The sequence below is a fragment of the Wolffia australiana genome, chromosome 9 (assembly GCF_029677425.1).
Source record: "Wolffia australiana isolate 7733 chromosome 9, ASM2967742v1".
NCBI lineage: Eukaryota > Viridiplantae > Streptophyta > Magnoliopsida > Alismatales > Araceae > Wolffia > Wolffia australiana.
The window spans coordinates 12,244,421-12,272,418 of record NC_135843.1 but is presented as its reverse complement, the minus strand read 5'-3'; the positions used below and the strand labels follow the sequence as shown (position 1 = coordinate 12,272,418).

The following is a 27,998-nucleotide window of genomic DNA, read 5'->3' as shown; positions in this document are numbered from 1 at the left end:
GAGAGAGAGAGTTTTGCTTATATATAACAGAAAACGGACATTATAATTCCCAGAAGAGAGAGAGAGCGGTTTTTCCAAGATTGTAATTTTAACTTTTAGAGAGAGAGAGAGAAAGGGTCTGTTCATCACAGGCACGCGGTAGGGGTGGTAAACTCCGGGGAATGGCGATGGCATCGTCGAGATCGCCATCCGGGGGGGGAAGTTCGACTCCGATCCTCTTTGATCTCAACGATTTCAAGGTCTAATCGATCCCTCCACCGCATAAACGCTCTCTATCAACGCGCTGAATCTTGTTTTTTTCGCTTCTGCAGGGAGAATTCTCGTTCGACGCGCTGTTTGGGAAAGTAGTTAACGAGATTCTCCCGTCCTTTCAAGACGATGATCTGGAATCGTCGGAGGGGGTCGGAGAGGGGGCAAATATTCAAAATGGACGATTAACGCCGCTCTTTCCCGGAGTGGACGATCTTCTTTCCGTGTTCAAGGATTCGAGCAGGGAATTGATGGGTCTGCGGCAACAGGTATGCGTAATGGCTTAAATTTGACGTTTCGGATGATTATATTTTATCCAGATTTCTCTCTTTTTTCTTGTGGTTGAAGATCGACTCCAGGCTTCAGAACTTGAAGAAGGAACTCACAGTGCAGAATTCAAAGCACAGAAAGACACTCGGCGAGGTCAGTTTGGAAATGATCTTCAGTTTTACATGTCCCCGTGCATTTGTAAAGAGAAGCTTTGAGGATAAATTTTTATGCTTTGATGATTCCTGCATATCTAGGTTTGATGAAGTTCTTGATTGATTCATCTGATTTAGAAGATTTATAATAGAAAATCTTACAATGCCGATAATTTTTTCCTGCATGATCAAGCTGTTTTCATTTGGATGATTGCGATGTCTCTAAGTTCGATGGATGTCTTGATTAATTCTTTTGATACAGTTTTGTTATAAAATTTTCATACGATGGAAAGATTTTTTCTTTGCAATCATCAAGCCATTTTCCCTACGTTTTATGTTTATCTTCTGATGATGCTTTCAGTTGGAAAAAGGTGTGGATGGGCTTTTCGAAAGTTTTGCCCGGCTGGATTCACGTATTTCCAGCGTTGGCCAGACCGCAGCGAAAATTGGGGATCACTTGCAGGTTCTCATTTGTAATTGGAATAATTGGATTATTGTATTTGGTGGCTTAGTTGGGGATCATTTCTTTGTTTCTACTGTGTCACTAATTGGCCTTTTAATTTTGAATCTGATTGCCTCAGAGTGCCGATTCTCAGAGAGAAACCGCCAGTGAAACAATAGACCTCATTAAGGTATTCATTTTGAATGGCAATTTTCCCAATAGAAAAATTTGGCTCCAAAGATAAATATCTATGATGTAAATTTGGCGTATCCTACAGTATTTGATGGAGTTCAACAGCAGTCCCGGGGATTTGATGGAACTTTCTCCCCTTTTCTCTGATGATAGTCGTGTCGCAGAAGCTGCGTCTGTTGCACAGAAGCTACGTAAGTCACTGTCTTCTCTCCTCCTGGTTTACTTTTTAAAAATGCTTCCATTGGGGCTCTGCAACTGTCAACGCCATGAGTATAATTGTTGATGTAGAAATCCACTTAAAGATGGATAAGAAGCATAAACGAGATACATATGAAAGAGAGGGTTGAGACTTGATGAGAAAGCTGGGTGGTGAGTGGAATTCCACCGCCCTGGGAGTTGGGCAAAGGTTCAATCATATAAAACCTCAATTTTATTTAGGCCGTTTCCAATCTTCACATAGAAGTCGGAAATCCTATGAAAAGTTAGAGATAAGCCCCTATCTCCAACACTTAATGTTGACAATCATGTGGGCGGTCGATGAGACAATGGCATTAACAGGGTGCCCTGAATGGCTGACATTGATGGTTGAAAACAGTATCAATGTCACACTAACGTTGTGACAATGTAAATGTCAACGGGATGACCCAATAGACAGAGGCAGTTGTCAACCACCGTCATCACGACGATAATGATGTTGGAATTTATTGTTATTTTGGTGGTTGATGATGCCAAGCACCCCTGGATGGTTGATGCTGATGGCTGGTGACCTTGGCGACGTCATATGCAAATTTTCAGCCAATTATCAACATCACCATCTAGATCCCATGTCAATGGCGTTCAGATGTTTGGATATCTCCATCATTAATGGTTTGCTCTTCCGTGATCGTGTGCTGGGACTAACAAGAAGAATTTATTTCGTGATTAATGAGCTCTGAAAATATGGACCTGGATAGTTGCACCTTTTTGTTTCCGTCTTATTACTCGTTAGTGGTTTTCCCTTGAATCTGTGGATTATCTAGTTGAAAAAATAAAATACTGCGGATGAAGTTTTCTCATGCTGTGTTATAAATCCCGGGAAGATTATAATCCTGGGCATGGATTGAGAATAGAGTAGTGTAATGTGATGAAATTAATGGAAGAATATTTTCCTTTGTGGGGGCATCTTCCACATTACCTTTTTAATTTCGTAAGACCAATGGGATGTTGTTCAACCCATCGCAAATTTCCTGCATATCCCGCACTTTCTACTCTTTTATCGATTCCCTTTTGGTGGAAAATTTCCTTTCATGAAAACATAATTTTTATACCCTTGCAAGCCCATAATCTACCATATGCCAGCAATGGTGGATCATAAGGATTGTGTTCTCAGTTTGCATTTTTTATAGACTTCGATTGTTGTTTATCCTTAAATAGTGTTTCGTTTCAATAATTATTGCGTAATCATTATTTAAGCTTTTGTATGGCTTATATTCCATTTTAATAAAGGTTCTTTTGCGGAAGAGGATATTGGTCGCCAGGGCATACCTCTTCCCATTGGTGCTGCTAATCCTAGCAGAGGTTTAGAGGTTGCCGTTGCAAATCTTCAGGACTATTGTAATGGTAGGCCTTTAATAATGTTTTCTGGATGATTTTGGGATCACATAAAAACTAACTTTCAGTACTTTTCCCCCTACAGAGTTGGAGAACAGGTTGTTGTCTAGATTTGATGCAGCATCCCAAAAAAGAGATTTATCAACCATGGGAGAATGCGCCAAAATTCTTTCTCAGGTTAGTTCATTTCTTCAGCATCTGATTTTTGTCTTCCCAGTCCACAAAAATCTCCATTATTTTGCTGCAAATGGACAAAATCTCATGTTTTCCCCTTTCTAGATCGTTCAAATGTTATCTTTTTTCTTTCAGATCAGTAAAAATCTCTTCTTTTCTCATCCCAACTAACCAAAATCTCACCTCTTATCTGTAGGGATTTGCAAGATCTCACTTTATTATTATTTTTTTAAACACTCAATTTATTAATTAAGTGGTGGTTAAAATCTCATCAGATATATTTCTAATTACCTAATCTCATCTGATATCTTTCTTGATTGTCAAAGATTTATCTTTTTCTCCTGGAAACGTAAATATAATTGTTTGCCGTCTCACATTGTTAAAATCTTTTCGAATTTTGAGTTAATGCAGATGGGAGAACTTAGAAATTGTTTTTTTTTACTGATGAGCTGAAGAACATTGACGGGTTTTCATCTTTTGTTTTTACAGTTTAATAGAGGAACTAGCGCCATGCAGCATTATGTGGCTTCACGTCCGATGTTTATTGATGTGGAAGTGATGGATTCTGATTTCAAGTTGGTTCGTGGAGACCAAGGACCACAAGCTGGAACCACAAATATTGCCCGTGGCCTTTCTGCCTTTTATAAAGAAATAACAGGTTTACATATTTTTGAAAATTTACTATTTTATTTGATGTTAGTTAGTAATGCAAAGTAATGGCGGGGAAATTTCAGAGACTGTACAAAAGGAAGCGGCAACCATAATGGCTGTATTTCCATCTCCCAATGATGTCATGTCTATTCTTGTACAGGTAGAAGAGGTTAAACTTTACTTTTCTCATTTGTTTTTTGATGACATTTGAAACTCTCATCCTTTATCAAATAGAGAGTTTTAGAGCAAAGGATTGCTGCTATTCTGGACAGGCTGCTTGTAAAGCCTTCTCTTGGCAACACACCTCCTCTGGATGGTGGGCTTCTACTCGTAAGCTGATTCAAGCCTAATTTTTAACGTGTTTTTCTTTCTCTTGGGGAGAGTGGTCCTTACCAGTTGAATCTGCAGTATCTCAGGCTTCTGATCGTTGCATATGAAAAGACCCTTGAGCTCGCAAAAGATCTGAGATCTGTGGGCTGTGGTGACTTGGATGCTGAGGGTAATGGCTAATTTTCCTTTTTTAAAGAAATATAGGAAAGATCACACAAAGTTGGTGACCCTAACGAATGGCTAAATAAATGTGGAATTTTATAATATTTTAATTTTAATTGTTTTTTAACGGTACAAGGGATGATGAACTGATGAATCGGCGACCCTCCCAGGAACTTAATAGGCCCATATCAGTCTATCCAAACATGTTCAAACCCTCCTCTCTCCATCCCTGGCCCAAGGAAACAAGGCTGGCTTAAGTTCCTCTAACTCAGGGATAGACCCATCAGTAGAAGCCGTGCATCCCTTGAACAACAACTCTTTCTTACGCAACCATGTGGCCCTAAGTGCCACCAGTATCCGGCCGCGTTCTTCCTTCCTTCTACAGTCACGACTGTGAATTGAGCCCCAAAAAGCCTCTTTAGAATTCACATCCACCATTGATATCTCTTGGCTGGCCCAAATCATGCGAGCAAAAGGGCACTCAAAAAATAGGTGTTGGCAGTCTTCTCCCCCTCTTAAGTAAACACACATGCTTACGATGTATCTGGGTATAGCCTTTTTTGAAAGGCCCAGGTCATTAATCTTCTCTGTAATAAAAGCCACTTATAAATTCATTCTGTCATCGGGTTTTGTTGCTACCATATGAAGCGACATGCATGTATGATTATTGGGTCTTCTTCTTGCCCCTTTCGGATCCTTGTGTAACCCTTTCAGATTGAAAAAGGGCCGTCAACTCATGTCCAGCCATCTTATTCGCTGCATCTTGGGCTTATCTGTGCTAGGGACTACTGCATCTCTAATAATTCTGCAATCCTCTGGCCTGACAGGGCACCGACTAAGATTGGGTTTCACTCTCTATCTCAACTGTCCCTGACCTAGGCATTAGGGCTCCGTGTGAGTGCATAAAGTGAGGAAATGCTTCATGCAACTTGCCTTTTGGCGACCATACATCTAACCAATACTGAAATATCGAGCCATCGCCTTACTTGGCAGAGAAGAAGTCCTGTACCTGTGGGAAGATCTATTTGAGTCCTTGTCAAAAGGGCGCCGCCCTTGGAATGTAGCTGCTTGTCACTCCTAAGTCAACCCCTTGCCATGGTTGTCCCGTAGTGTTCGAATGGTGAAGTCATCTGAGGGATTCATTATCCCTTCCATCCACGCCGCAAGTAGTGCTGTTTTCATACTTTGAAATGGTATGAATTTAATCCTCCCAATTTGATAGGTCGGCACACAATGTCCCGTGCAACCATTGCGAACCCATGGCTTTGTTCCGGGCTAGATCCTCTCTATTAGAGGTGTCTCATCATGATGTCTAGTCTTTTCCCAATTCTTGCTGGCATCTTAAATAATAAAAGATGAAAGATGGGAATGGTGGAAAGTACTGATCGCAACAACACCATGTGTTCCCCCTCAACAACACCTTGGCTTGCCACCCCCTAGTGGCTGTTCAACTTTCTCTGTAATCGGTTACCCATCTGTTTTGGTTTTCCTCCCCCTCTTCTATGGCAGGCCCAAATACCTCATTGGTAATCTCCCGATCGGTGTTCTTAATGCCTCTGCGCGTTGATTTTCCTCTTCTTGAATAACCCGTTGCCCAATAGAGCTGATGTGGCATGGTTAGTTTGAAGAGCTGACAAATCTGCAAATAGGACTAGTAGATTGGACAGCCTCCTTGTCTACTCCACGGAGCCTTCAATAAAGAAGATGTTGTCATTCACATACTGCAGCAAAGGAATACCATTAGGAGAGCTCGTCGTTTGGTAGCTTAGGAATAGTCTTGTTCAGGACATATAACAAGTGCATCCATTGCTAGGACTAACAGTAGTAGTGCAAATTGACACATTGCCTAACACATCTTTGTGGTTGTATTCGGCCTCCCTCGGGACGTCCACGTGAACAATGAATTGGGTATGTAGTCCTCAATTCTAGCGGCTCCTTGACATTTCGGTTTAAGGAAGGGGTATGATTTATTGATCCTCTCCATACTGCCCTGTCCTTGACAAAATTCTTCCAACGTGGCCGTCACATCAAGCCCAACCAGCTCCCAGAACTCGCTATAAATGAATACTATCTGGGCCTGGCGCCCCTTCACTGTTTAGTCCGCTGATTGCCACCTTGAACTCCTCCCCTTAGAAAATAATTCTGCTTGGTGCCCTGGACTCCCTATCCTTGTCCCCCTACCACTTCATTTCCATTAGTTTCTCTCCCCCTTTTTGGAGAAAGAGCAAAAGTGGTTTGCAATAGGCCGTCCCATCTCTTGAGCACCTACATGTTCCTGGTTTGCCACTATAATTCTCAGGATCTGGTTTGTGCATCTCCTTCCATTGGCCACAAGCTGAAAAAAATTCATATTAACGGCTCCAGCACGGGGCCACATTTGTCTTGAGCATTTTTTCTGATCCATCTCTAGTTTCCAATCCTCTTCTGCCCCAACTCCTCGATATCTTCGACGTTCTTGTGTCTCTTCTTCATCTTGGGTTCTAATGTCTAACTCATCTAGTTGTTTCATCCTAGAAAGGCTTAGCTTTTCCTCCTCTTCTTGTCTTCCTGAACGTGCTTCCGATACCCCATCAGGTGTTGTCTCAGCCCTTCTATTCTCATGGAAAGCATCTTTATCGGACCTGAATCTGATCTTGGGAGTCCATATTCGCTATGCTTCCTCCTTGAAATTGGCCCACGATCTGTCTGGTTTGAAATAAGTGGACCGCCTATCTGCCTCATTTGTAGCCTGAACAATTGGGGTGTGGTTTGATAATGGTTGCGGCAGTGATCTCACATCTTGGAAATGAGGAATGCTCCGCCAACTCGACTGAACACAAGAACATGTCCAATCTAGATCACATGTCACGTTCTGTCATGCTCTTCCACGTATGCACACCGTCCACCAGCCCCATTTCCTGTAAGGCTGCATTGGAGATGAACAACTAGAAGTCTTTTGAGATTGGATCTTGCCTTCCCTTGTCATGGGTCTGTCTCTTGCCTTCAGAGTCACATTGAAGTCTCCCCCAAATAACATCAGAGATCCTTGGACGGTGGACACTTCTCCTGCCAACTCTCTCCATTGGTCAGTCCTCGTGGCGTTCACTGAGCCATACACCAAGACTTCTACCATCTCAAAATCATCGCTTTTCCTTTTTAGTTTGACTACTGTGGCCGATTGACACATCCAACTGTTCAGTTTAAAGAGCACAGCTCTATTCCAAGCCAATCGCTACTCTGCCCAAACATCTGAACGCATTGACTGCGAGGAATCTTTCGAGGCAATAATGTTTAAATTTTGACTCTAGAAACTTTTATTTATCTTTGTTTTACCAGTTTTCTATTTTACAACTCAACACTGCGATTAGATAAACTGATGATGCAAGTTTGCCATCAGATTCCCAGTTTCCAAAGAGTCACACACGTACACCCAGTTTCCAGTTCGCAGTTTCATAAATTACATATGTTTGCCACATTTGGGTCTGTTATACAACAAGCTGTGTTGTGGGTTTTACCTTAAACATAGAAAGCTATAAAAAAAGGGAAAGAAAGAAAAAATAAAGGACCCGTTGTGGATTTTAAAATGATTTTTGAGTCATAGTTTCTCACACAATCATGTTTTTTCTTGTCTTGATTTATTTTAGGCCTCACGGAGTCACTATTTCTTTCTCATAAAGATGAGTACCTGGAACATGAGCAGGCATCTCTTAGGCAACTATATGTTGCGAAGGTATTATTTTTGTTGAGTTTTGGCTTTGTCTCCTATTTTTTATGCTGTCTGTAATTTCGAAAATGTTAATTAATTGTTATTTTGTTAGCTATGCCAACCTCATTTTCTCTGTCAATTCAAAATATAATAAAAAAAGAATGTGGCGCTTCATTTTTATTGAAAATATGACCTTCACCTTAGAGTGTTGGCTCTTTGTTCCTACCCTTAGTTGATGCCCATTTCTAATGAATAATGACTTTCTCATTTTTAGATGGAAGAACTGAAATCTGAAGTGCAGCCAGCATCTCAATCGTCCAGTGGATTTGCACGCTCTCAAGCTACAGCAGGACCTTCTCAGCAGCAGATATCAGTAACTGTTGTCACCGAATTTATTCGTTGGAATGAGGAGGCCGTGTCACGGTGTACTTTATTTTATTCCCAGGTAAGGTTTTATTCATCGATAATCTTTGACTTTGGTGTCTTGATCGACGTTATCTTTGATTTCACTTTTTGTTCAGCTCCATTTTTTGTATTTTTGAGTTTTAGAAATTGCAACTTGTAGACGCTATTTTATCCCAAATTACACAAAACTATTTGCATCATCATCGTCCAAAATAGATTGCCATTGTCATCCAAGTCATATCACTGTCATCGATATCATCCACAGCTTGAGTGACGATGATGATTTTGTAATCCTGGCAATGAAGATGAGGATTTTGCCTCCGTTTCTCATCATTTGAGTAAAATTAGCAGAGAGTTAGTGATGTGAGGGAATGATCATGAAAAAATGTCTGATCGTCATCTTTCCTGCAGACAAACTGTCTGGGGAATTAAACTATCTATGAAATGATTTTTTCGCCTGACACTTGGACAGAGGTCACTGTTGGTAATATCTCGCTTGAAGAATTTCTCCATTTTTGTCTTATCTATTTGGTCAATGGTATTTTTCCTTCATTTCTGTTTTGTTAGAACATAGAATCATGAAACCTTTGAGATTCCTCCTAAAAATCCTGTGGTATCGATAACCTTTTGTATATGCTTTTTTGTTCTGTTCGCGAATACATAAGCGGACCCTATCTTGCCAGCGGTTAGGCCCATAATGACTGCCCATGATATTGGACTTGATAAAGGCAATACTAAATCTTTATAAATTCACGACATAAGAGAAAAACAATGAATAATAGGGAAACTGAGGAAAGATATGAGTGGCTGATAAATTTCTTAAAAAATTCTTAGTACGGGGTGGTAATCATAGTCCAAGTGCCATTGACCTGAAATTTTCCGCGGCACTAGAGTTGACCCTTCTAATTTTGTATCTTACTTTTCAACGTGCGGAGGTTTCCTACAACAAAGGCGCAACCACACGAGGTCAAAAAACTGTCAGTCACTCAACATATCTAATCAGTAGATCGTAATTGAAGTATTTTGTCCTGCACTATATTACAAGATTTGATCTGTTGTTGCTATCAGACAACTTTGAACTTTACTTGTTGGTCGGAGATGGGCTTCTTGAGAATCATGCGTTAACTAATTGAGAACCCACTTCTAATGCTATGTCAGGTTGAAAGTGAAAAAGATAAACCAGTCACTGGTCTAGTCTTTTATCCACCCGATCGTATTCGAGACAAGCCCTAATTACTCAATGATTTTGGTTCTATTGTCAAATGATGGATAATATTTTATCATTCTGGGCTGTTCTCAAAATATATGTTAACCTATGTGACTGAGAAAATGTGGGTGTTTGGAGACATCACCACTTATCAGTCTGCACTCAATAGAACACATATTACTGCTGTGTTGACTTTATATGTGTTAAGATACCGGCAAATAAAAATGTAGATACAAGATACTCCTCCCACTCTGAATATACTCTGTATAGTGATCCCATTAAAAGGTAGGAGATCTCAACAGGAATGTATCATACCCAAGACAATAATAACAAAATGTCGTTCAGAGAAGGAATGAGAAGAACAAGGTGGAAATCAATCCCAGAGAACAAAGTACACTGAAGAGAGTTCCCACGAGAATAACAGAGATGGGGCATGAGGAACCCGAGAGACAAGGAATGAGAAGAACTGTCGTCCGGATCGGCGCCAATATCCCGCGATAGGAGAATCTCCAGTCGCCTGCACTCGTGGTAACCAACTTCTGGGGCGTCGCATTCTCCGCTCCTCTTCTTTATGTAGAGTTTCTTACGCTTTATTTCTGGTCCGCACGTGTCGCCCTAGTTGTCACGTGCGATAGACTCCTGGCGCTTCCTCTTGCTTTGATATGTTCTTTTTTGTGACTTATCAATATGCAGATGAAGGGTTTTATGTGTTTATATAGTCTTATTTCATCTGTGCCTACCAGCCTTAGCCCATATAGTTGTTATCAATGCATAGATAAGGACGTACTGAATTCAGAGTTTGAAACCTAGTATTGTTTTTCCCATCCTGTATCATGTTGCGGCACATTGCCAAGTTTCACATTCCATTTGGTTGACAGTCACACTGCCAATATACTTTATGAACATCTTTTTTAATTCTTCAAACACCAGAGGGTTCAGTTGGCAATGAGAAAGCTCGAGTTGTTTGAACCTGGTGCTTGGTGGAAGTCATATCGACCTCCTCTTCTGGAAAATAGACCACCTTATTCCACTGGCCAAACCCTTGGTTTTATACCCTATAAATAGGGAAACAAGTATGATCAGAAATTACTCAGCCATGATCATATTTAACTGGCTTCTGCTGAGATACGAGTATGATCTGAGGTTTGGACCAGTCTTACGTGTCCCCAATGGGGACATTCTTCGACCCTACATTTAATCTCTGGAACTGAAGACTTGCTGTGTTATTTATATCTTCTACTTGTATCTACTTTCATTGTGCACTTCTTCTGTGTAAGAATTAAAATTTGGAGAATGAAGAAGCACATGATAATGATACACTCCTGAGTAGAACCGTATCGAATTCCTTGTAAACCTCCAACTTGGACAATGGAATATGATAGATCGTCCAACTTTATCAATAGAGAAGAAGAGAGAGATGAGAGTGAGAGATGTTCCCAGGGAAGAAGAAAAGAATGGGAATGGCAAAGGGATGGTGAAGGATCACCAACAAAATGGTGATTGCTTTGCAGGGAGATAGTGTTGGACCTGTGAACACAAGAAGATAGTGTTGGACCTGTGAACACAAGATGAAAGGAATGGGAATGGCAAAGGGAAGGTGAGAGATGACTCAAGGGACTCATGATTCAATTCGTGCCCTAGCCTCCTCTGAGAAAAGGCTTAAGTAGAGGTGGTAATGGGCTGGACCATCGTGTCTGGGTAGCGCTTCGATCTGGGCTTCTTACTTTTGTACATCCAGCATTGCATCATATCAGATGAGTGGCATCTGAATTGGATATCTGGGAGGTATTGGTAGAGAAAGCGTTATTGAGACTATGAAGTGTTCAATTGTCTGTGCTTAACACCTGAATCATTCGTATTAAATGTCATTTGCCGGCGTCTTCAGTACTTGCTTTGCGGGCACCACCTGCGGAAAACCTAGCTGACGAAACAGAGACATTAACATACTTCCTTTTTTTGCCGGACAGTGTCTCTAAGAACTATGTAGACTTATAATGTGGGTCACTCATATTGAGTGGTCCTGTCAGGGTCTATCTTAAAACCTCTACCATGTAAGCCTCAAAACGGTAGTTACACTAAGATACTACGTACAGGATATATAAAAAAAAAAAACAAAAGACAGATATGCACTCCTTGGTTGAGACTTAAGATTAATGCCGATATGGGAGTTCTACGTGCATTCTTTTATAGTAAATATGTTGTAATTTAATACCATATGGGTCCAATATATATTTGGTGCTTTGATTTTTTGTTGAAAGAAAAAAGGAAGATCATCTGAAATCGATGATCAAGCAGTACTAAAGAGATATAAACAAGAGTTACAAGGACCAAACCATCCCCAATAACATTCTAAACACGCATGAATTAAAACCCCACACTTCTTGAGTAACACAGTCCATCGAAGCTATCTTCCCCTTGAAAACAATCTCAATTACGATGCGACTAGATGACCCATAGCATTCCCCCACTCCACCTCGCTCTCTTCGATATTCCACCCTTGAGAGAAGGCCAGTCTACGCGCGATAGGTGTCAGTGCGGGTGCTGGTGGCGTGTGTGATCGTCAAGGCAGGGGTGGTGTGTGTGATCGCCACGCCTGCGGGCGCATGGCGCCCGGCCCGGGGGCACATGTGTAGCGGCGGAGCGGCGGTTTCGAGGCGGAGAGGCGACACAAACCTGGCACGATGCGCCTCTTCTCATTCGTTGTATCACCCCTCGTCTTCCCCCTTGTAATTGTCCCAACTACGATGTAACCTTTCTATGATATCAATGCAATGACCCTATTTCTCGAGGGGGCCGCGTCCCCACCCTCTCCTCTAACCCTTTCTATGCGATCTTAAGCAATTGCAAAGACTTCCGCAGCAAGAGATCAAGGCTGCTCAGTGTTCTGCTCCAAGCACTGAGGCCGGCACGCGTCAGATTCGAGCAAGAGACACCTGTTGATAGCGTTGGATAAAGAATACTGCATTTGCAAAAAATCGTCCACCCTCTCGTCAAACACAGTGCCCATAAAGATTGGATCCATGTGTCATCCCTGCAACCCTCAACCGTGGCCTGAGGACCCATGCAGGGGCAGAAAGCCAACCAATTATCTCGCTAAATAATAGTATAGTGAACCTTACCCTAGTTTGGCAAAGAAGAACTATCATACTCAGGGAAAAACCTGCCTCAAATCTGGCCAGAATGCTGATGCCTCCCCAAATGGAGCCACAATCCCTCCCAGTCTACCACCATGACGGAGAGAAACAATCAAAGGAAATCCATGCCTGGCCCCTCTTTGGAGATGAATCCATCCCCACTCTGGGCGCCCATTTGTGAAAACTGAGAACAAGTGAGAGGAAATACATCTCCTGACCCAGGCTAACCATTCAGTGGAAAGCCTCAACTCATGGAAAACAAGAAATCCCAGTCTCGTGAGTCCAAAGCTTTTCTAAAGTCTACCTTCCACGTGAATTCCCTGGCCCCTTTTTTGGCCACACTCCGCATGAATCTTTAGTTTTTTGATACAGTTGTTTCATTATCAAGATCCTGTGTTTACTATGATGAGATCTGATAAGGCTATATTACACTTTAAAGAAAAAGGGACATGGAAGCAAAAAATATAAAATAAAATGCAAGGAAAGTACAAATAGAAACTGAGATGCAGGTACAGCCATGACTATATTTTGGGATCTGATAGAGTTCGACTTAAAAGATCTGGATTTCCTTTGTTGGAAAACTTTTTGATGCTTTGATAGATTGCTCAATTCTTTCTTCGTTAGTCTTTTACTTAAAAAATATTATATTTTCCTTAACTAAACTGTGATGAAAGTAAGGTATGGGAAGGGATAGACTAGCTAGTAGTGTTCATACGAGATATATTATTTTTCTTGGTTCTGTTTATATTACACCTGAGTTTGGATATCTGTTTCTTCAAATTTTCATTTCCTTTTGGCCACATCTGGTTGTCATCAGGATATCATGTTACCTTCCTCTCTTTGGAGCTAATTCAAATATCATTTGAAGATATTTTTGAGTTTCAAGTGTCTAATTTTGTGTTCTCCGTGCAGCCCGCAACACTTGCAACTAATGTTAAGGCCGTATTTACTTGTTTGCTCGATCAAGTAAGTCAGCTCGATACGTTCTTTGTACTTTTTAGCTAAGATGCGAACGCCTCAAATGAAGAATTAGAATTTAGTAACTGATAAAATTATTGAATCTCGTTTGCAGGTCAGTCAATATTTATCTGAAGGACTAGAGTTTGCTAGGGAGAGTTTGACTGAAGCTTCAGCTTTGAGGGAAAGATTTGTGCTTGGTTCCAATATCAGCAGAAGGGTCGCTGCGGCTGCTGCTTCTGCTGTAAGTACTTAATACCTTAATTTTAAATATTTGTTAAGTGCATGATTTTCTTCTTCTATGATTTTCAACTTACAGGCAGAAGCTGCTGCTGCCGCTGGTGAAAGCGGTATCCGATCATTTGTGGTGGCTGTGCAACGCTGTGCAAGCAGCATATCAGTGCTACAGCAAGTAAGATATCATTTTTTTAGATGAAAAGGTATAATCGTTCTTCCCTATTCTAGTAGAGTGTTTTATGAAATGGCTCTTGATTTTCTCCACCCGTAAGGACAGATGAAATCCTCATATCAAGTGAGACATTTTAGGATTTGTTCTGAGCTCCCAGGGTCACCCCCTGCCTCCTCTCTACTCTGTTCATCTAAAGATCCACACTTTTCAATTAAAATGTTCTATATTTTCCTTATTTGGGTATCGGTCCTGTCTCTCTTTGCAGTATTTCTCGAATACAATATCACGGCTATTGTTGCCAGTGGATGGGGCCCACACCGCTTGCTGTGAAGAGATGGCCGCATCCATCTCTCGTGTTGAGAGCGCTGCACAGAAGGGGCTTTTACAATGCATTGATACAGTAATTTCAGAGGTAGCAGCCTTGTCACATGTGTTATCTTAGCAATTTCACTTCATCATATTTTATGAATCATGTGAAGATCTCATTACATCACACTAAGAATTAGGCGATTGTTTGGGAAGTCATTATCATGCTTCCAACTAAGTATTTACCTTATATGGACTACAGTGGCTTCCAGAAGATTCCTTTCCGAATTGTGATAGGATCCTCAAACTATCTAGAGGTAGTCTCGTCGTATTAGCCCATAAGGGCATTTAAGACATTTTGTCATTGTGTAATTCCTCGGATGCCCTCCCTTTAGGAGGGCAGCCAAGAAGAACTAAGTAGATCTCTTGTCTCCCCTCTCCTCATCCAGGTCTTCTCTCTCTCTCCCTCTACGATTCCCGTCCCTCTGCATCTTCAAGGAGTCTACTCTCCCTCTACGATTCTCGTCCCCGGTCGATCCCTGCCCCATCCGTTTGACCCTTCCTCAGACCATTCCCGTTTCTCCTCTTTACCCCGGGAAGTTCTACCTTGCCTCGCCAGTCTACTCCCCTCTGATACGATCCTCGAGTGGGGATTGTACCAAATTGCTGCAAAACTTTTTATTTTTGTTCTTTTTGTTGAAGTTCCGCTTGATATCCTCCTCCTTACTGCTGTAGAAAGCATCTTTATTATGTGATGATGCAAATGTTCAAAATTTCTTTGGAGGGACGTCTTTGTTTTCTTGGGACTATGCTAGTCATAAATTTGTTTGAAGTAGGTTTGATTCTTCTTTGGCGTCAGGTAATTCCAGAACTGTGGATGGTGGAGATACAGACCCACCTCTACCAAACCCGACACGACACACCCAAGTCTATTCCCTTGTATCCCATACTCAATGGGATGCAAAATGGGTTTCGCATGAAGGAAAATCAATAAATCAAAGAGAAAGAGGCAACGAAAGAAACACAGTGATGCTCTTTCGAGAACACATAATATCCTCAGTTTTTATTCTTCGTGAAGGTGGAATGTCTGTTCATTTATTCTCCTTTAATAGTGTTGAACCAAGAAAGATGTTTGAGAAAGAGAAAACCAACTTAATTAAAAAGATAAGAGGGGATTACAAGTGTTTATAGAGGGGAGCCCTAATGGGCTAGTTAAGAATGTCCCATATGGGACTATTAGTTACAAAAAAAGAGCTTAAGTGTCAACACTCCCCCTCAAGCTGGGGCGTGGATGTTTTCCACACCCAGCTTGCCACAAAGCTCCTCAAACCTAGGGGCATGGAGCCCTTTGGTGAAGATGTCTGCGATTTGATCTGCTGAAGGCACATACGGCAGGCAGAATTTTCCCGACTCCAGTTTCTCTTTAATGAAGTGTTGATCAATCTATATGTGCTTCGTGTGGTCATGCTGGACTGGATCATGGGCAATGCTGATGGCCGACTTGTTGTCGTAGTACAGCTGGACGGGAGAGGAAACCGGACAACGTAGCTCACGTAGGATCTTTGTGATCCAAAGTGCCTCACAGAGACCATGTGCAAGTGCACGAAACTCTGCTTCGGCACTGGATCGAGACACCACCTTCTGCTTCTTACTCCTCCACGTAATAAGATTGCCGCCCAAGAAGGTGCAATATCCTGAGGTAGACCGACGATCAATAATGGACCCTGCGTAATCCGCATCGGTATATACCTCTAGGCGAAGACCACTGTGGCGGCGGAACAAAAGTCCACGACCAACTATGACCTTTAAGAACTGAAGAAGTCGATGAGCAGCGTGAAGATGACTCATGCGAGGAGTCTGCATGAACTGACTGAGAACCCCCACAGAATATGCAATATCAGGTCGGGTGTGGGTGAGGTAGATTAGCTTGCCCACAAGTCGTCGGTACTGTCCAGGCTCTGCAGGATCTTCATTCTCATCGGCGCCAAGGCGGTGATTAGCGTCAATAGGTGTAGTAATGGGCCTGGAATCCTCCTTTCCAAGCTCATGAAGAAGATCCACCGTGTACTTCCGCTGACAAATGAAAATCCCGACAGAAGAGTATGCAACTTCAATGCCAAGGAAATCCTCAATGGGCCAAGGTGGCGAATAGCAAATTCCGACAATAGATAGGCTGCCAGTTGTGTAATAGCCTCCGTAGCATCACCCGTAATAATGATGTCATCCACGTAGACCAGAAGGATAGCGACTCCCCCTGACGTGGAATGATGGTAGAAGAGGGTGTGGTCCCCATTGCACTGGCGATATCCAAAACGCTTCATGGCCGTAGTGAAACGACCAAACCAAGCGCGAGGAGATTATTTCAAGCCATATAGTGCCTTCTTCAAGCGGCAAACAACCGAGGAAGGAGTAGAGGGGACCAAGGAGGCATACCCAAGAGGAAGAGCCATATAAATTTCCTCAGTTAAGTCGCCATGAAGAAATGCATTCTTGACGTCATATTGCTGCAGTACCCAGCCACGGTCTGCAGCAAGAGTCAGGAGAATGCGGACAGTGTTCAGCTTGGCCACTGGAGCAAATGTCTCCTGATAATCGACGCCATATTTCTGCGTAAAACCTTTTGTAACAACGCGTGCCTTATGCCTCTCAATCGTGCCATCGGAGTTTTGCTTTGCAGCATAGACCCAACGGCTATCAACCAAGTGCTTGCCCGGTGGGAGAGGAACAAGATCCCACGTATCATTTAGGGCAAGAGCTTGAAGCTCCTCCTCCATAGCCCGACGCAATGAGGCAAGGATAAGGCAACGTCCACCGTCTTCGGAAGGGAGATGGAGTCAATGGAGGTAAGCAGTGCATGGTATGGTTTGGAGAGACGATGGGAGGAAACGTAATTAGTTAAAGGATATAAAGGAGGAGAGTGGGAAGGAGGCACAAGGGCCAAGGAAGATTCTGGTGGAGTGTCTTGGAAGGTAAAGGATGAGGCATCCAAAGGAGGAGAAGAGGAGGGGGTGCGGCGAGAGATATAGGTGAGGCCATAGCGTTTTTCCGGAGGGCAGCGTGGTAGATTCGTAGGAACACCCGGAGGAGGGACAAGAGGAGGAAGTGGATGAGGAGCAGAAGAAGGTGGTTGGGGAGAAGAGGGTTGTGGAGAAAGATCCACGGGTGTTACATGAGAACTGGAGGAGATTCGGATGGCTCTCCAATGGGAATCGGCGCGGTGGCGGGGAAGGGCGGAGACGATGGTGCGGCTGGAGGTGAAGGGGCTGGGGAGGATGACGGGACTGTTGTAGAAGTGACTGAGGAGGAAAGAGGAGGGAGGATAAGGAACTCGAGCGGGTCCGGCTGAGGAGATAAAGAAGGTGGTACCGTGGAGGAGGGATAGTAAGGAGTAAACTCATCAAAGGTAGCATCTTTGGTGACAAAGAAGCGACGGGAAGGCGGATGGTACCACCGATAACCCTTTTGGGTAACGGAATATCCAATGAAAATGCACTGAATGGCGCGAGGGTCAAGCTTGTCCCAACCGAACTGACTGCTGGGGACAAAGCAGACGCGCCCAAAGACACGTGGAGTGAGGTTTGTTTTGAGGAAGTGGTGGGAAAGAAGCGCTGAGACAGTCAATAGGAGGAATGGTTGAGGCACGAGAGGAAGGCGGTTGAGAAGATGGATGGCGGTGAGAACGGCTTCACCCCAGAAATACTTGGGAACATGCATATGGAACAGGAGGCTCCGGGTCGTATCAAAGATGTAGCGAAATTTCCGTTCTGCAACACCATTCTGCTGAGGCGTGTAGGGACAAGATGTTTCGTGAACAATGCCGTTTTGTTGGAAGAAATGGGTGAGCGTAGAATTGACATAGTCTCTGACATTGTCGGAGCGGAAGCGACGGATTGGGGTGGAAAATTGGGTTTCGATAAGGGAGTAAAACTGGGGAATGATGGTGGAAAGTTGGGATTTGTGTTTTAAAAGGTAAGCCCACGTGAAACGGGTAGCGTTGTCAACAAAAATAACAAGCCATCGAGCGCCAAAAGTGCTGTGAAGGGGGGCCGGACCCCAAACATTGGTATGAACAAGAGAAAAAGGCGTGGATGCACAAGATGAAGATAAAGGATATGTAGTGCGATGATGTTTAGCAATTCGACATGCGTCACAAACAAAACAGTCAACAGCATGACCCTGGAAAACTTTAGGAAATAGACGATAAAGGGTGTCAAAAGAGGGATGTCCGAGGCATCGATGAAGAAGCCACAATTGGTCATGAGACGCCGAGAGGGAAACAGCAGCAGCAGCAACAGCAAGAGAAGAGGAAGAAGGTCGAACAAGATAGAGCCCCTCACGCTCCTCAGCAAGTGAAATCGTCTCCCCCGACACCTTGTCACGATAAAAACAGGAATTTGGAGAAAAGGTGAGATCATGGTTTAAATCACGAACAAGTCGGGATAGAGATAGGAGATGATGAGCAAGACGTGGAACATGAAAAACGCAAAAGTTTCATAGAAGGGGAAAGAGTAACATGACCAACACCCGCGATGGTGAGAAGATCTCCAGAGGCGGTTTTGACTTTGGAATGACTAGAAAGGGGTTCATAGGTTGAAAAAGCTCGAGGATTAGGAGTCATATGAGCGGTGGCACCAGAATCAAGAAGCCAAGTGGAAGATGACGAAGGAAAATTTCCAGAAGTCAAGGTTGGAGAGGCAAGAGCGGTGGACATACCTACGTGGGCTAAAGAACACGAGCCCACGACGGGAGGATCAAGAAGACGTCGAAGACGCTCCATTTCCTCAGGAGTGAAGCTAGGAGATGAGGAGGCATTGGCCGGAAGCAGAGTATACTGCATAGGCACTTGTCCTGGACTCGGCACGCTTGGTGAGCTGGCAGGAGGGGCGGCGGCAGCAAGGTGACTCTGTTGAGTCCGCTTCCGTTGGAGCTTGAAGCAGGTTTCCTTTGAGTGACCCCTCTTCTTGCAATAATTGCAGAAGAGTGTGGGATCGCCCTTGGGAGACTCCTCCGAGCGAGATGAAGTCCTTCGGGCGGAAGAATTCGGCGATGAAGCATGAGTAGCCGCGGCCGGTGTTGCCGCAAACGCTGAGGTGAGGGAAGGTGCCTGCTGAAACCGAGACTCCTCAATCCGTACACTCCGGAGTGCATCTTGGTAGGTGAGCATCTTCTCCCGATGAATAAGCTGGCCACGTAGTGATTCATATTCCGGGTTGAGACCCATCAGGAATTGAAACACACGAAGCTGTAGCACATACCCCCGCCCCACCGAATTCACCTCCGGTGGCATGTAATGGTCGATCTCATTCCACAAAGAGGTGAGTTCGTTACTGTACTCCAATACCGTCCGATCCCCTTGACGAAGATTAGCAGCCTGATGCACCAATTCGTACAAAATGGCAATGTTGTTCCTCTTGGAGTGGCTGTTGAGGGCGGCTTCCCAGACGGCTCGAGCATTCGCCAAAGACAGAAACTCCCCCTTAATATTAGGGGCGATACTGTCAAGTAGCCAGCGCTGAAAGACTCCTTCAACGTCGAGCCAATCATAGTATGCTGGGTCCGTCACCGGTGGTCCATCTTCTGTTAAATGACGCATTAGTCGTCCTTTTAGAGTGACCTGCACGTACTGTCGCCATTGAAGGAGGTTGAAGCCGGTGAAAATTCCATCGGGCGGCATCTTGGGCAAAGTAAATGGTGCTGGACCGGTGAGACGAGTCGATGAAGCCGCTGTCGGAGGCACAGGAGAATGCACCGGAGTCATCCCAGATGTCTGAGAGGCAGAGGTCTGTTCTTCAGACATTGGACAGCACGGATCGAGGCGCAGGAGAACCCGGATGGAGCAGGTCACCATGGACGCCATGAAGCAGAGAGGCAACCGTGCGAGGAGAGAGAGAGAGAGGGAAAGAGGGGAAGAGGCAGAGAGGCAGAGAGGCAGAGAGAGAGAGGGGGAGAGGCAGAGAGGCAGAGAGGCAGAGAGAGAGAGAGAGGGAGAGAGAGAGAGAGAGAGAGAGAGAGAGAGAGAGAGAGAGAGAGAGAGAGAGAGAGAGAGAGAGAGAGAGAGAGAGAGAGAGAGAGAGAGAGAGAGAGAGAGAGAGAGAGAGAGAGAGAGAGAGAGAGAGAGAGAGAGAGAGAGAGAGAGAGAGCAGAGGACGCAGGACGACGGCAGGAGCCGGTGAGTCGGAGCGATGATGAGTCCGAAATTTAGGGTTTCGGCTCTGATACCATGTTGAACCAAGAAAGAGGTTTGAGAAAGAGAAAACCAACTTGATTAAAAAGATAAGAGGGGATTACAAGTGTTTATATAGGGGAGCCCTAATGGGCTAGTTAAGAATGTCCCATATGGGACTATTAGTTACAAAAAAAAGAGCTTAAGTGTCTACAAATAGGCTTCTTTAATATGTGATGATTCAAGGGTTCGTGATATCTTCGCAGGAAGATCTCTATTTTCTTGTGACTATGATAATCATAAGTTTATTTGAAGTTGGTTTGATTCTTTTGAGGCATCACATAATCTCCTCTATTTTTATTCTCTGTGATGGTTGAACGTTTGCTTTTTGAAACCAAACTTAGTATTCTCTCTTCTTATTTAAAAGCCTTCTTTAATGTGCGATGACTGAAGATTTCATGATTTCTTTGTAGGAATATCTATATTTTCTTGTGACTTTGTTAATCATAAGTTCATTTGAAGTAGGTTTGATTCTTCTTAGGCATCACATAATCTTCTCCAGTTTTGTTCTCAATGAAGGTGGAACGTCTGCTTTCTGCGGAACAAAAGAGCACTGATTTTCGGTCGGCCGATGACGGCACCACTCCTGATCACCGGCCGACTAATGCTTGCACTAAGTTTGATCTAATCACATCTTTTTAATTTTATCTTAAAAGTTAACTCTGATTCTATGATGGCTTTCACACCAGAGTTGTTGCCTACCTCTCACGTGTGCTGGAAGTGGCGTTCACTTCTCTCGAAGGCCTCAACAAACAGTCCTTCCTCACGGAATTGGTTGGTTGACATTATATTATGGGTCATAATATTTTTTATTTGTCTTTAATTCTGGTTTGGTAATACTTCTCATACATGCGGATTGATTGGCCATGGAAACTTCTTGAAATTGTAGTGCTTTTAAAACCTAGAAGTCTCTGTCTATACAACACACCACGTTGGTACCTTGTTTTACTAGAAAAAAATCGTGATGCCACTCCTTATTCTTTGTGCCCAATAAACTTGGTTATGTTATGCCCCATGGGGAGGAATGGTGGAATTTTTGCCCAGTTTGAGAAACCCACCCAGTGTATCCTTTCTTCAATCATGTGTGGAAGCAATCAGTATTGATAATCTATTTTATTTATTTTTTCTTTTTATGAAGCATTAAAAGGGACAATCACCCGACAAGTCGGTAACCCTCCCAGTATCTCGGTCTATCCACACATGCTCACACCCTCATCTCTCCATTCATGACCCGAGGAAACCACACTGCCTTAAGTTCCTCCAACTCATGGATAGCCCAATAGGTAGAAGTCATTCTTCCCCTGAACAACACCTTGTTCCTATGAAACCATATGGCCCAAAGTGCCACCAGTACATGCACACGTTCTTCCTGTCTTCTACAACTGCAACTCTGGATTGAGCCCCAAAAAGCCTCTTCCAAAATCACATTAGTATTAATAATCTATTATTTAGAAACAGAGTTGACCCATGATTTCGTCTAAGATCTGAGTCTATTCCTATTTTAGTTTTTGCAGTAGAAGTATCATTCTGTACTAGTTGATTCTCATCCATGATGCCCTATTTCTAAAACTTTGATCCTACGCTCCCAATTTTCATAGCTTTAGCTCTTCTCCATTTTCTGTGTTAATATTTTTCGCATGGAGCTATAAATTCCAGGGAAATCAAATAAATGTTGAATCTTTTTAGCTCAAATTGATGTGTCGGTTGTTGTTTATTTTCTTGGGTTGTGCTTATTAAATTATCACTTGGTAGGGAAATCGTTTGCACAAAGGGTTGCTTAATCACTGGCAGAAATTCAACTTCAGTGCCAGGTGCATTAGTCCTATTTCTAGCTCTTTATCTGAATCTTCTTCTGTCCCTATCCCTCTCTCTCTCTCCCTCGCTTTCGCCCTCTTTCTCTTTTTCTCTCTTCTACCCTCACTCTCCCTCCCTCTCTCTCCCTCTTTCTCTCTGTTGTTCTCTCTCCCCCTCTTTCTCTCTGTTCTCTCTCCCCTGGGTCTCCCTCTCTCTCTCCCTTGCTCTCTCTTTCACTCCCTTGTTCTCTCTCTCTCCCTCTCATTTGCTCTCCACCGTCTCTCTCTCATTCACTCTCTCTCTCACCCTCTCTCTTTTTCTCTCTGTCTCGCTTTCCCTTTTCCGTTCTATCTCCCTCTTTCTCCCTCCCTTCCTCCCTCCCTCCCTCACTCACTCACTCACTCACTCTCTCTCTCTTTTATTTCTATATTTCTCCTTTCTCTCTTTCCCTCGTTCTTGCTTTCCCTTTTCCTCTCTTCCACTTTCACTATCGATCTATCTCTTTCACTTTCACTCTTCCTCTCCCTCTCTCCCTTCCCTCCATCCATTGCGCTCTCTCTCCCATTTTCTCTCTTCCTCTCTCGTTCATGATCTCCCTTTTATCTATCTTCCCTCTTTCTCTTTATCTCCCTCTTTCTCTCTCTCTCTCACTCGATCTTGATCTTTCTCTTTTTCTCTCTTCTCTTTCGCTCTTGACCTCTCTCATTCTGTCTGCTCTCTCTCGCTCTTGATTTCCCTCTTTTGCTTTCCTTATTTCTCCCATTCTCTCGTTTTTACTCTCCCTTTTTCCCTCTCATTCTAGCTCTCCCTCTTCCCCCCTCTCTTTCACACTCTCCCTCTTTTTCTGGCTCTTGCTCTCGCTCTTTCTTTCTCTCTTTTGTTCTTTCTCCCTCTTCTTCTTCTTCTCTCCCTATCTTGCTTGTGCTCCATCTTTTTTTCTCTCCCTCTCATTTGCATCTCTTATTGGGTTGCTGGATTTCTTGATGGCAGCGGAGGGCTGAGGCTGAAACGTGATGTAACTGAGTATGGAGAATTTGTCCGAAGTTTCAACGCCCCAGCAGTGGATGAAAAATTTGAGCTTCTGAGCATGTTGAGTGACATTTTCTCTTTCCTTGTCTCATCCATCTAAATCTTGCACTTGGTTTCAAAAATTGGAGAAGAGAAATATTTTCTATTCTTCATCATTTGTACAATGTTCTATTCCATTTTCATTTCTTTTCTGATACATTTTCGTATCATTTCATTTTCTTTCATTTCTTCCACTTGATTTCATAAAGTCAAAACTTGATATCTTTAAATAGCTTATTTTGACTTCTCCTCTTCATTTAAAAAATATAATATTTAACATATTCCTTCACTTGCACCTTGTTTGAGAACGTAGAAATATTGAATTCCATAACTTTATTACATTTTTCCACTTCATTTGCAATTTTCAATAACCTCACTACATTTCATTTCTTTCTTCCCTTCCCAGTATGGCTAATGTATTCATCGTCGCCCCGGAGAGCCTTGCATCTCTTTTCGAGGGCAACCCCAGCATCAGACAAGATGCCCTCAGGTATATAAAAAACAAAATTTCAAGTAACCTGCAGATGTTCTGAATTTTTACTTGTTGCACATTTGATGATAGCATCTTTTGTTTTTTTCCTGAAAATATGGACTAATTTGGTTGATGAACACGTTGATGAATTCAAGTATACTAAGGGATGGATATGAATATGATGATGATGTGTGATGATTGGTGATTGATTGATTATGATGATGAATATGCATAAGCTAAGTCTGCTGATGTTCCAGATTTTTCCTTGTAGTGCATTAACAATACCATTTTCTTTTTTTCTTCCCAAAAACTGAATTAATTTGCTGTTTTTGTGATGAACATGTTGATGAATTAGAATTCATCCTATTTTTAGTCTATAGATGGATATGAGTATGATGATAATGAGGTATGATGATCGGTGATTGATTGATGATTATGAGGAATACACAAACTAAACCCAAAGATGGTCCAGGTTTTCAGTTGTAGCACATCGATGATACCATGTTTTATTGTTTTCCCAAAAGCACCGACGACTTTGCAGTTTTGTTGATGAAGATGTTGATGAATTTGAATATATATCAATATTAATCTATTGATTAACATGAATATGATGATGGTATGTGATTAGAAGTGATTGTTTGTTGATTTGGGAGGCTAAGCTGAACCTGCTGATAGTCCTTATTTTACTTAGTGTACCACTGTCACCTTGTTTTGTTTTTCTCGGCAAATTACAGACGAATTTTCTGTTTTGGTATTGTAGATGAATCAGCATTGACATGTATTCATAATAGGATCTCAATATGATGATGATATGTAATGGTTGGTGTACGTTTCATTTGAAATTTGTGGAGACAAATGAGTAAAAATTCATGATCAGAATGATTAACAATCCAAGAAGTAGAAAAAAATTGGGGTCTGTTTTGAATCATGACTTGTACATTTTAATTTCTGATGAACCAGGCTGAATGATTAATTTTCCAAGAGAACAGTATATTTAAATGGCCGAAAGTGTGCTTTGATAAAGAATGTGGCTATGATCCTCCATTGATTGTCTGATCTTAATGTCTGATTATGAATTCTTGCAGTAATTAGGACTGAAATAATCCATTTTTGAATATTGTGATCGTCTGATTGACTTTCGTACTTGCAGATTCATTCAACTCAGAGAGGACTTCAAATCTGCAAAGATTGCATCCAGATTGAATGCCATCGTGGCTGATTCATGATTATTGAGTAATGTCCTCTATACAGAGGTAATATGCTGCTTGTTTGGATTCAGTAGCCTGTGGGTGGGTTTAAATTATTTGGTGTTTGGGTATTTTTTTTCAAATATCTATGTTTTTCATCTCTCTCTCTCTCTCTCTCTCTCTTAGATAATGTCGAGATAAGAGATGTAACTTGACCAACCAAATGCCAACTATTACACAAAATAGTGGTAGAGAGAGAGTGAGGGGAAAAGAGGGAGATAGAGAGAGAAAGCTAGAGAAATGAGTTTGAGAGCTCTCTTCATGTGATTGGGTTGCTGGGTCCGGGCTGACAGCATTTGAGCGGCACGTGCTTGGACCGCCTCGTCTCGGGTTGACCATGTCTACGCCGGGCCGGTTGACCAAAGTCTGAAAGTTTAATATTAACACTGGATGCCTCTTATAAGAATGAGAGAGTGAAAAACAAGTCAGGATATGATGTTGGAGAGAATGGGATAGATGCCATGAAAGTTTGACTGAAAACTAGGGCAGCAAGATTTCCCTTTTGGGATTATCCATCGAATGAAAAAAGATCAGTTATGTACATCATGGAAAGTAATTTCTTTGTATATTCTTGTTAACTCCCTCAAGCTATTCTTAGGATGAGTGGAAGCATTAGTTTACCTTCTAATTTTTCCATATCATCCAAGTATCCAAATATAACTAACAAATTATGATTCTATATCATTGTGGTGTGTAGATATCAGATGGTATGTATGTTGGTTTTCAAAGTATCTCAACTTCAAAAATGTGGGTGTAAATTGAGGATCTAAAACTAACAAAGTAATGATTTCAAAACCATTTCAGCACTTTGAGGAAATTATCTAGAAATAAATTGGATAAACTCATTTGAGAATTTATCAAGACAGTTGTTAAATGAAAGACTCATTCCATGGTAATTAAGGCTAAAATCAAAGAGTTGATTAGTCAGCTAAAATGTAAGTCCATTATAATTTAACAAGGCCACAGGACAGTATAGTCTGCAGGGCGTGTTGAGTTCGTTTGAATGCATAGAACTTGCATTTCAAACTGGTGCACACGGGTATCTGAATTATTTGAATATGAGGTTAGTGCAGAGACTGTTTTCAGAAAACCCCTTTTTATCTTTATCTCACGCTTTTGCAAAGCTTAGCTGTTAGGGCATGTACCCATCAATTGACCAAGTAAGATTTTAAGTTTAATCTCATGGCTTTTGAAATCTTTTGCTCTCAATATGTGGTTTTTTCTGCCTAGATCATTGTTAAATGTTACATGCGTGGCTGCAACCCTTAAGGTTTCTAAGGATTCTCACCATGGGTTGACTCCCATGATGAGCTCCTTGCCTTGATTACTGTGTTATTATAAGCCATGATAGATTTTTTGTCTCAAGGGCTTAATTTGTACTTGATAATTGAATAAATAAATCCAACTTATATAAGACTTTGGCTATTAAAAGATATGATAAAAAGATACAACTAAAAATATGATTAAAAGGTGATGAGTAAGGGTTGTGTCTACAAAGAACAATGATTCAGGAAAATAACGACTTTTAAAATAGAGATGAGTTATGGAGAAGGAAAATTTAATATAGAGAAAGATGAGCTGACAATGTGATAAATAATGTTAGACATTACGAAAATATCTGAAAAAATAGGAGATCTGTAGGTATCGGAGATATGGAGAATAAAGTACATAAATTTGAAGGGACAAAAATGATGTGTCAATGTATGTAATAATTAATGTGTGTCAATGTTTATGTGTAGAATAGGAGAATGGTAAATGGTGAGAAATTGAGATGATGATGGATTGAATATGATGGATTCAAATAGATGGGTGCTGAGAAAAAGATGATGATGGATGAATATGGATGGATGGGTATGAATGGATGTTGAGAATAAGATGACAATCACAGCACAGTGAACTCATGTTAGATCCTTATATTCTGCTATGATCATGGATAGGAGAGCTCCTCCATTTCTCTTTCTCTTCAAACTTCAATCAAGAACAATAACATTAAGAAATCTTGGTGGATCATCAAATCACCTATTTTACTTGTCCTATCATTATAGGAGTAACTCCAAAATCATTTTAACATAGATCCATGGGGCAGTTCAGTTTATCAATCTAATGGTATGGATGGGTAGAGGAGAGATGAAGTTTCCCTCAACTTTTGAGCTCAACGTGCCACATTACTAATGTATCGCGAAATCCTTGAAATGGTTCAAAGTTCATCAGGTTTTTCAAAACTAATTATGTTTCGCAATGATTTATATATCTAAATTGTTCGTCGTTTTCTAGTTCCACAATTTCCTCCTACAGGATTAAAATATTCTGTAATCATTATTTGATTTAATTTTTTTTCTTATTTTGCCTATTTGGCTACACCCCATGGGTGTGTGTGTGTTGGTTGTAGAAAAAGAAAGGAGAGAAAATACAAGGATGCAATAAGATAACAATATGGATCAAGTGTCTAAATGGAGGAGAGAAGAGAGAGAGAGACACAGAGAGATAGTGAGAGAGAGAGAGAAAGAGAGAGCGAGAGCTAGAGATAGAAAATGAGAGAGAGATATATTATACACACAGAGAGCGAGAGAGCGACCGAGAGATAGAGAGAGAGATACAGAAAGATAGACAGACAGAGACACAGAGAGTGAGAGAGAGAAAAGTAAGAGAGAGAGAAAGAGAGGTAGAGAGACAGAGAGATAGAGATAGAGAGAGGGAGAGAGATAATAATATGCCTAAGTGAGTAATGGGCTTTGGTCAAACACTCCCCCTCAAGGTGAAGCATAGAGCTCAAACATGTCCATATTTGTGCGAAGGTCATCATAGGAGACCCCACCTAGGCTTTTGGTGAAGACACCTGCAAATTGACTTCATGATGTCAAATGTTCTGTGTAAATATG

The 27,998-nt window shown here is 42.0% G+C and overlaps 1 protein-coding gene across 1 annotated transcript; it reads left to right on the top strand.

The window, feature by feature from the left end:
• The first annotated feature begins 65 nt into the window (after positions 1–65).
• On the top strand, positions 66–25,221 carry SEC10 (exocyst complex component sec10). Its single transcript, XM_078580730.1, has 24 exons — positions 66–239; positions 312–518; positions 598–672; positions 1,033–1,134; positions 1,253–1,303; positions 1,391–1,496; positions 2,791–2,904; positions 2,981–3,072; positions 3,559–3,727; positions 3,804–3,880; positions 3,955–4,050; positions 4,129–4,219; positions 7,836–7,921; positions 8,172–8,342; positions 13,556–13,609; positions 13,716–13,844; positions 13,920–14,012; positions 14,275–14,421; positions 21,058–21,155; positions 21,228–21,312; positions 22,291–22,349; positions 23,323–23,421; positions 23,807–23,890; positions 25,023–25,221. Exons 1-24 carry the CDS (start codon positions 162–164, stop codon positions 25,096–25,098), a joined length of 2,439 nt encoding a protein of 812 aa, XP_078436856.1. The 5' UTR covers positions 66–161; the 3' UTR covers positions 25,099–25,221.
• Positions 25,222–27,998: the final 2,777 nt, after the last annotated feature.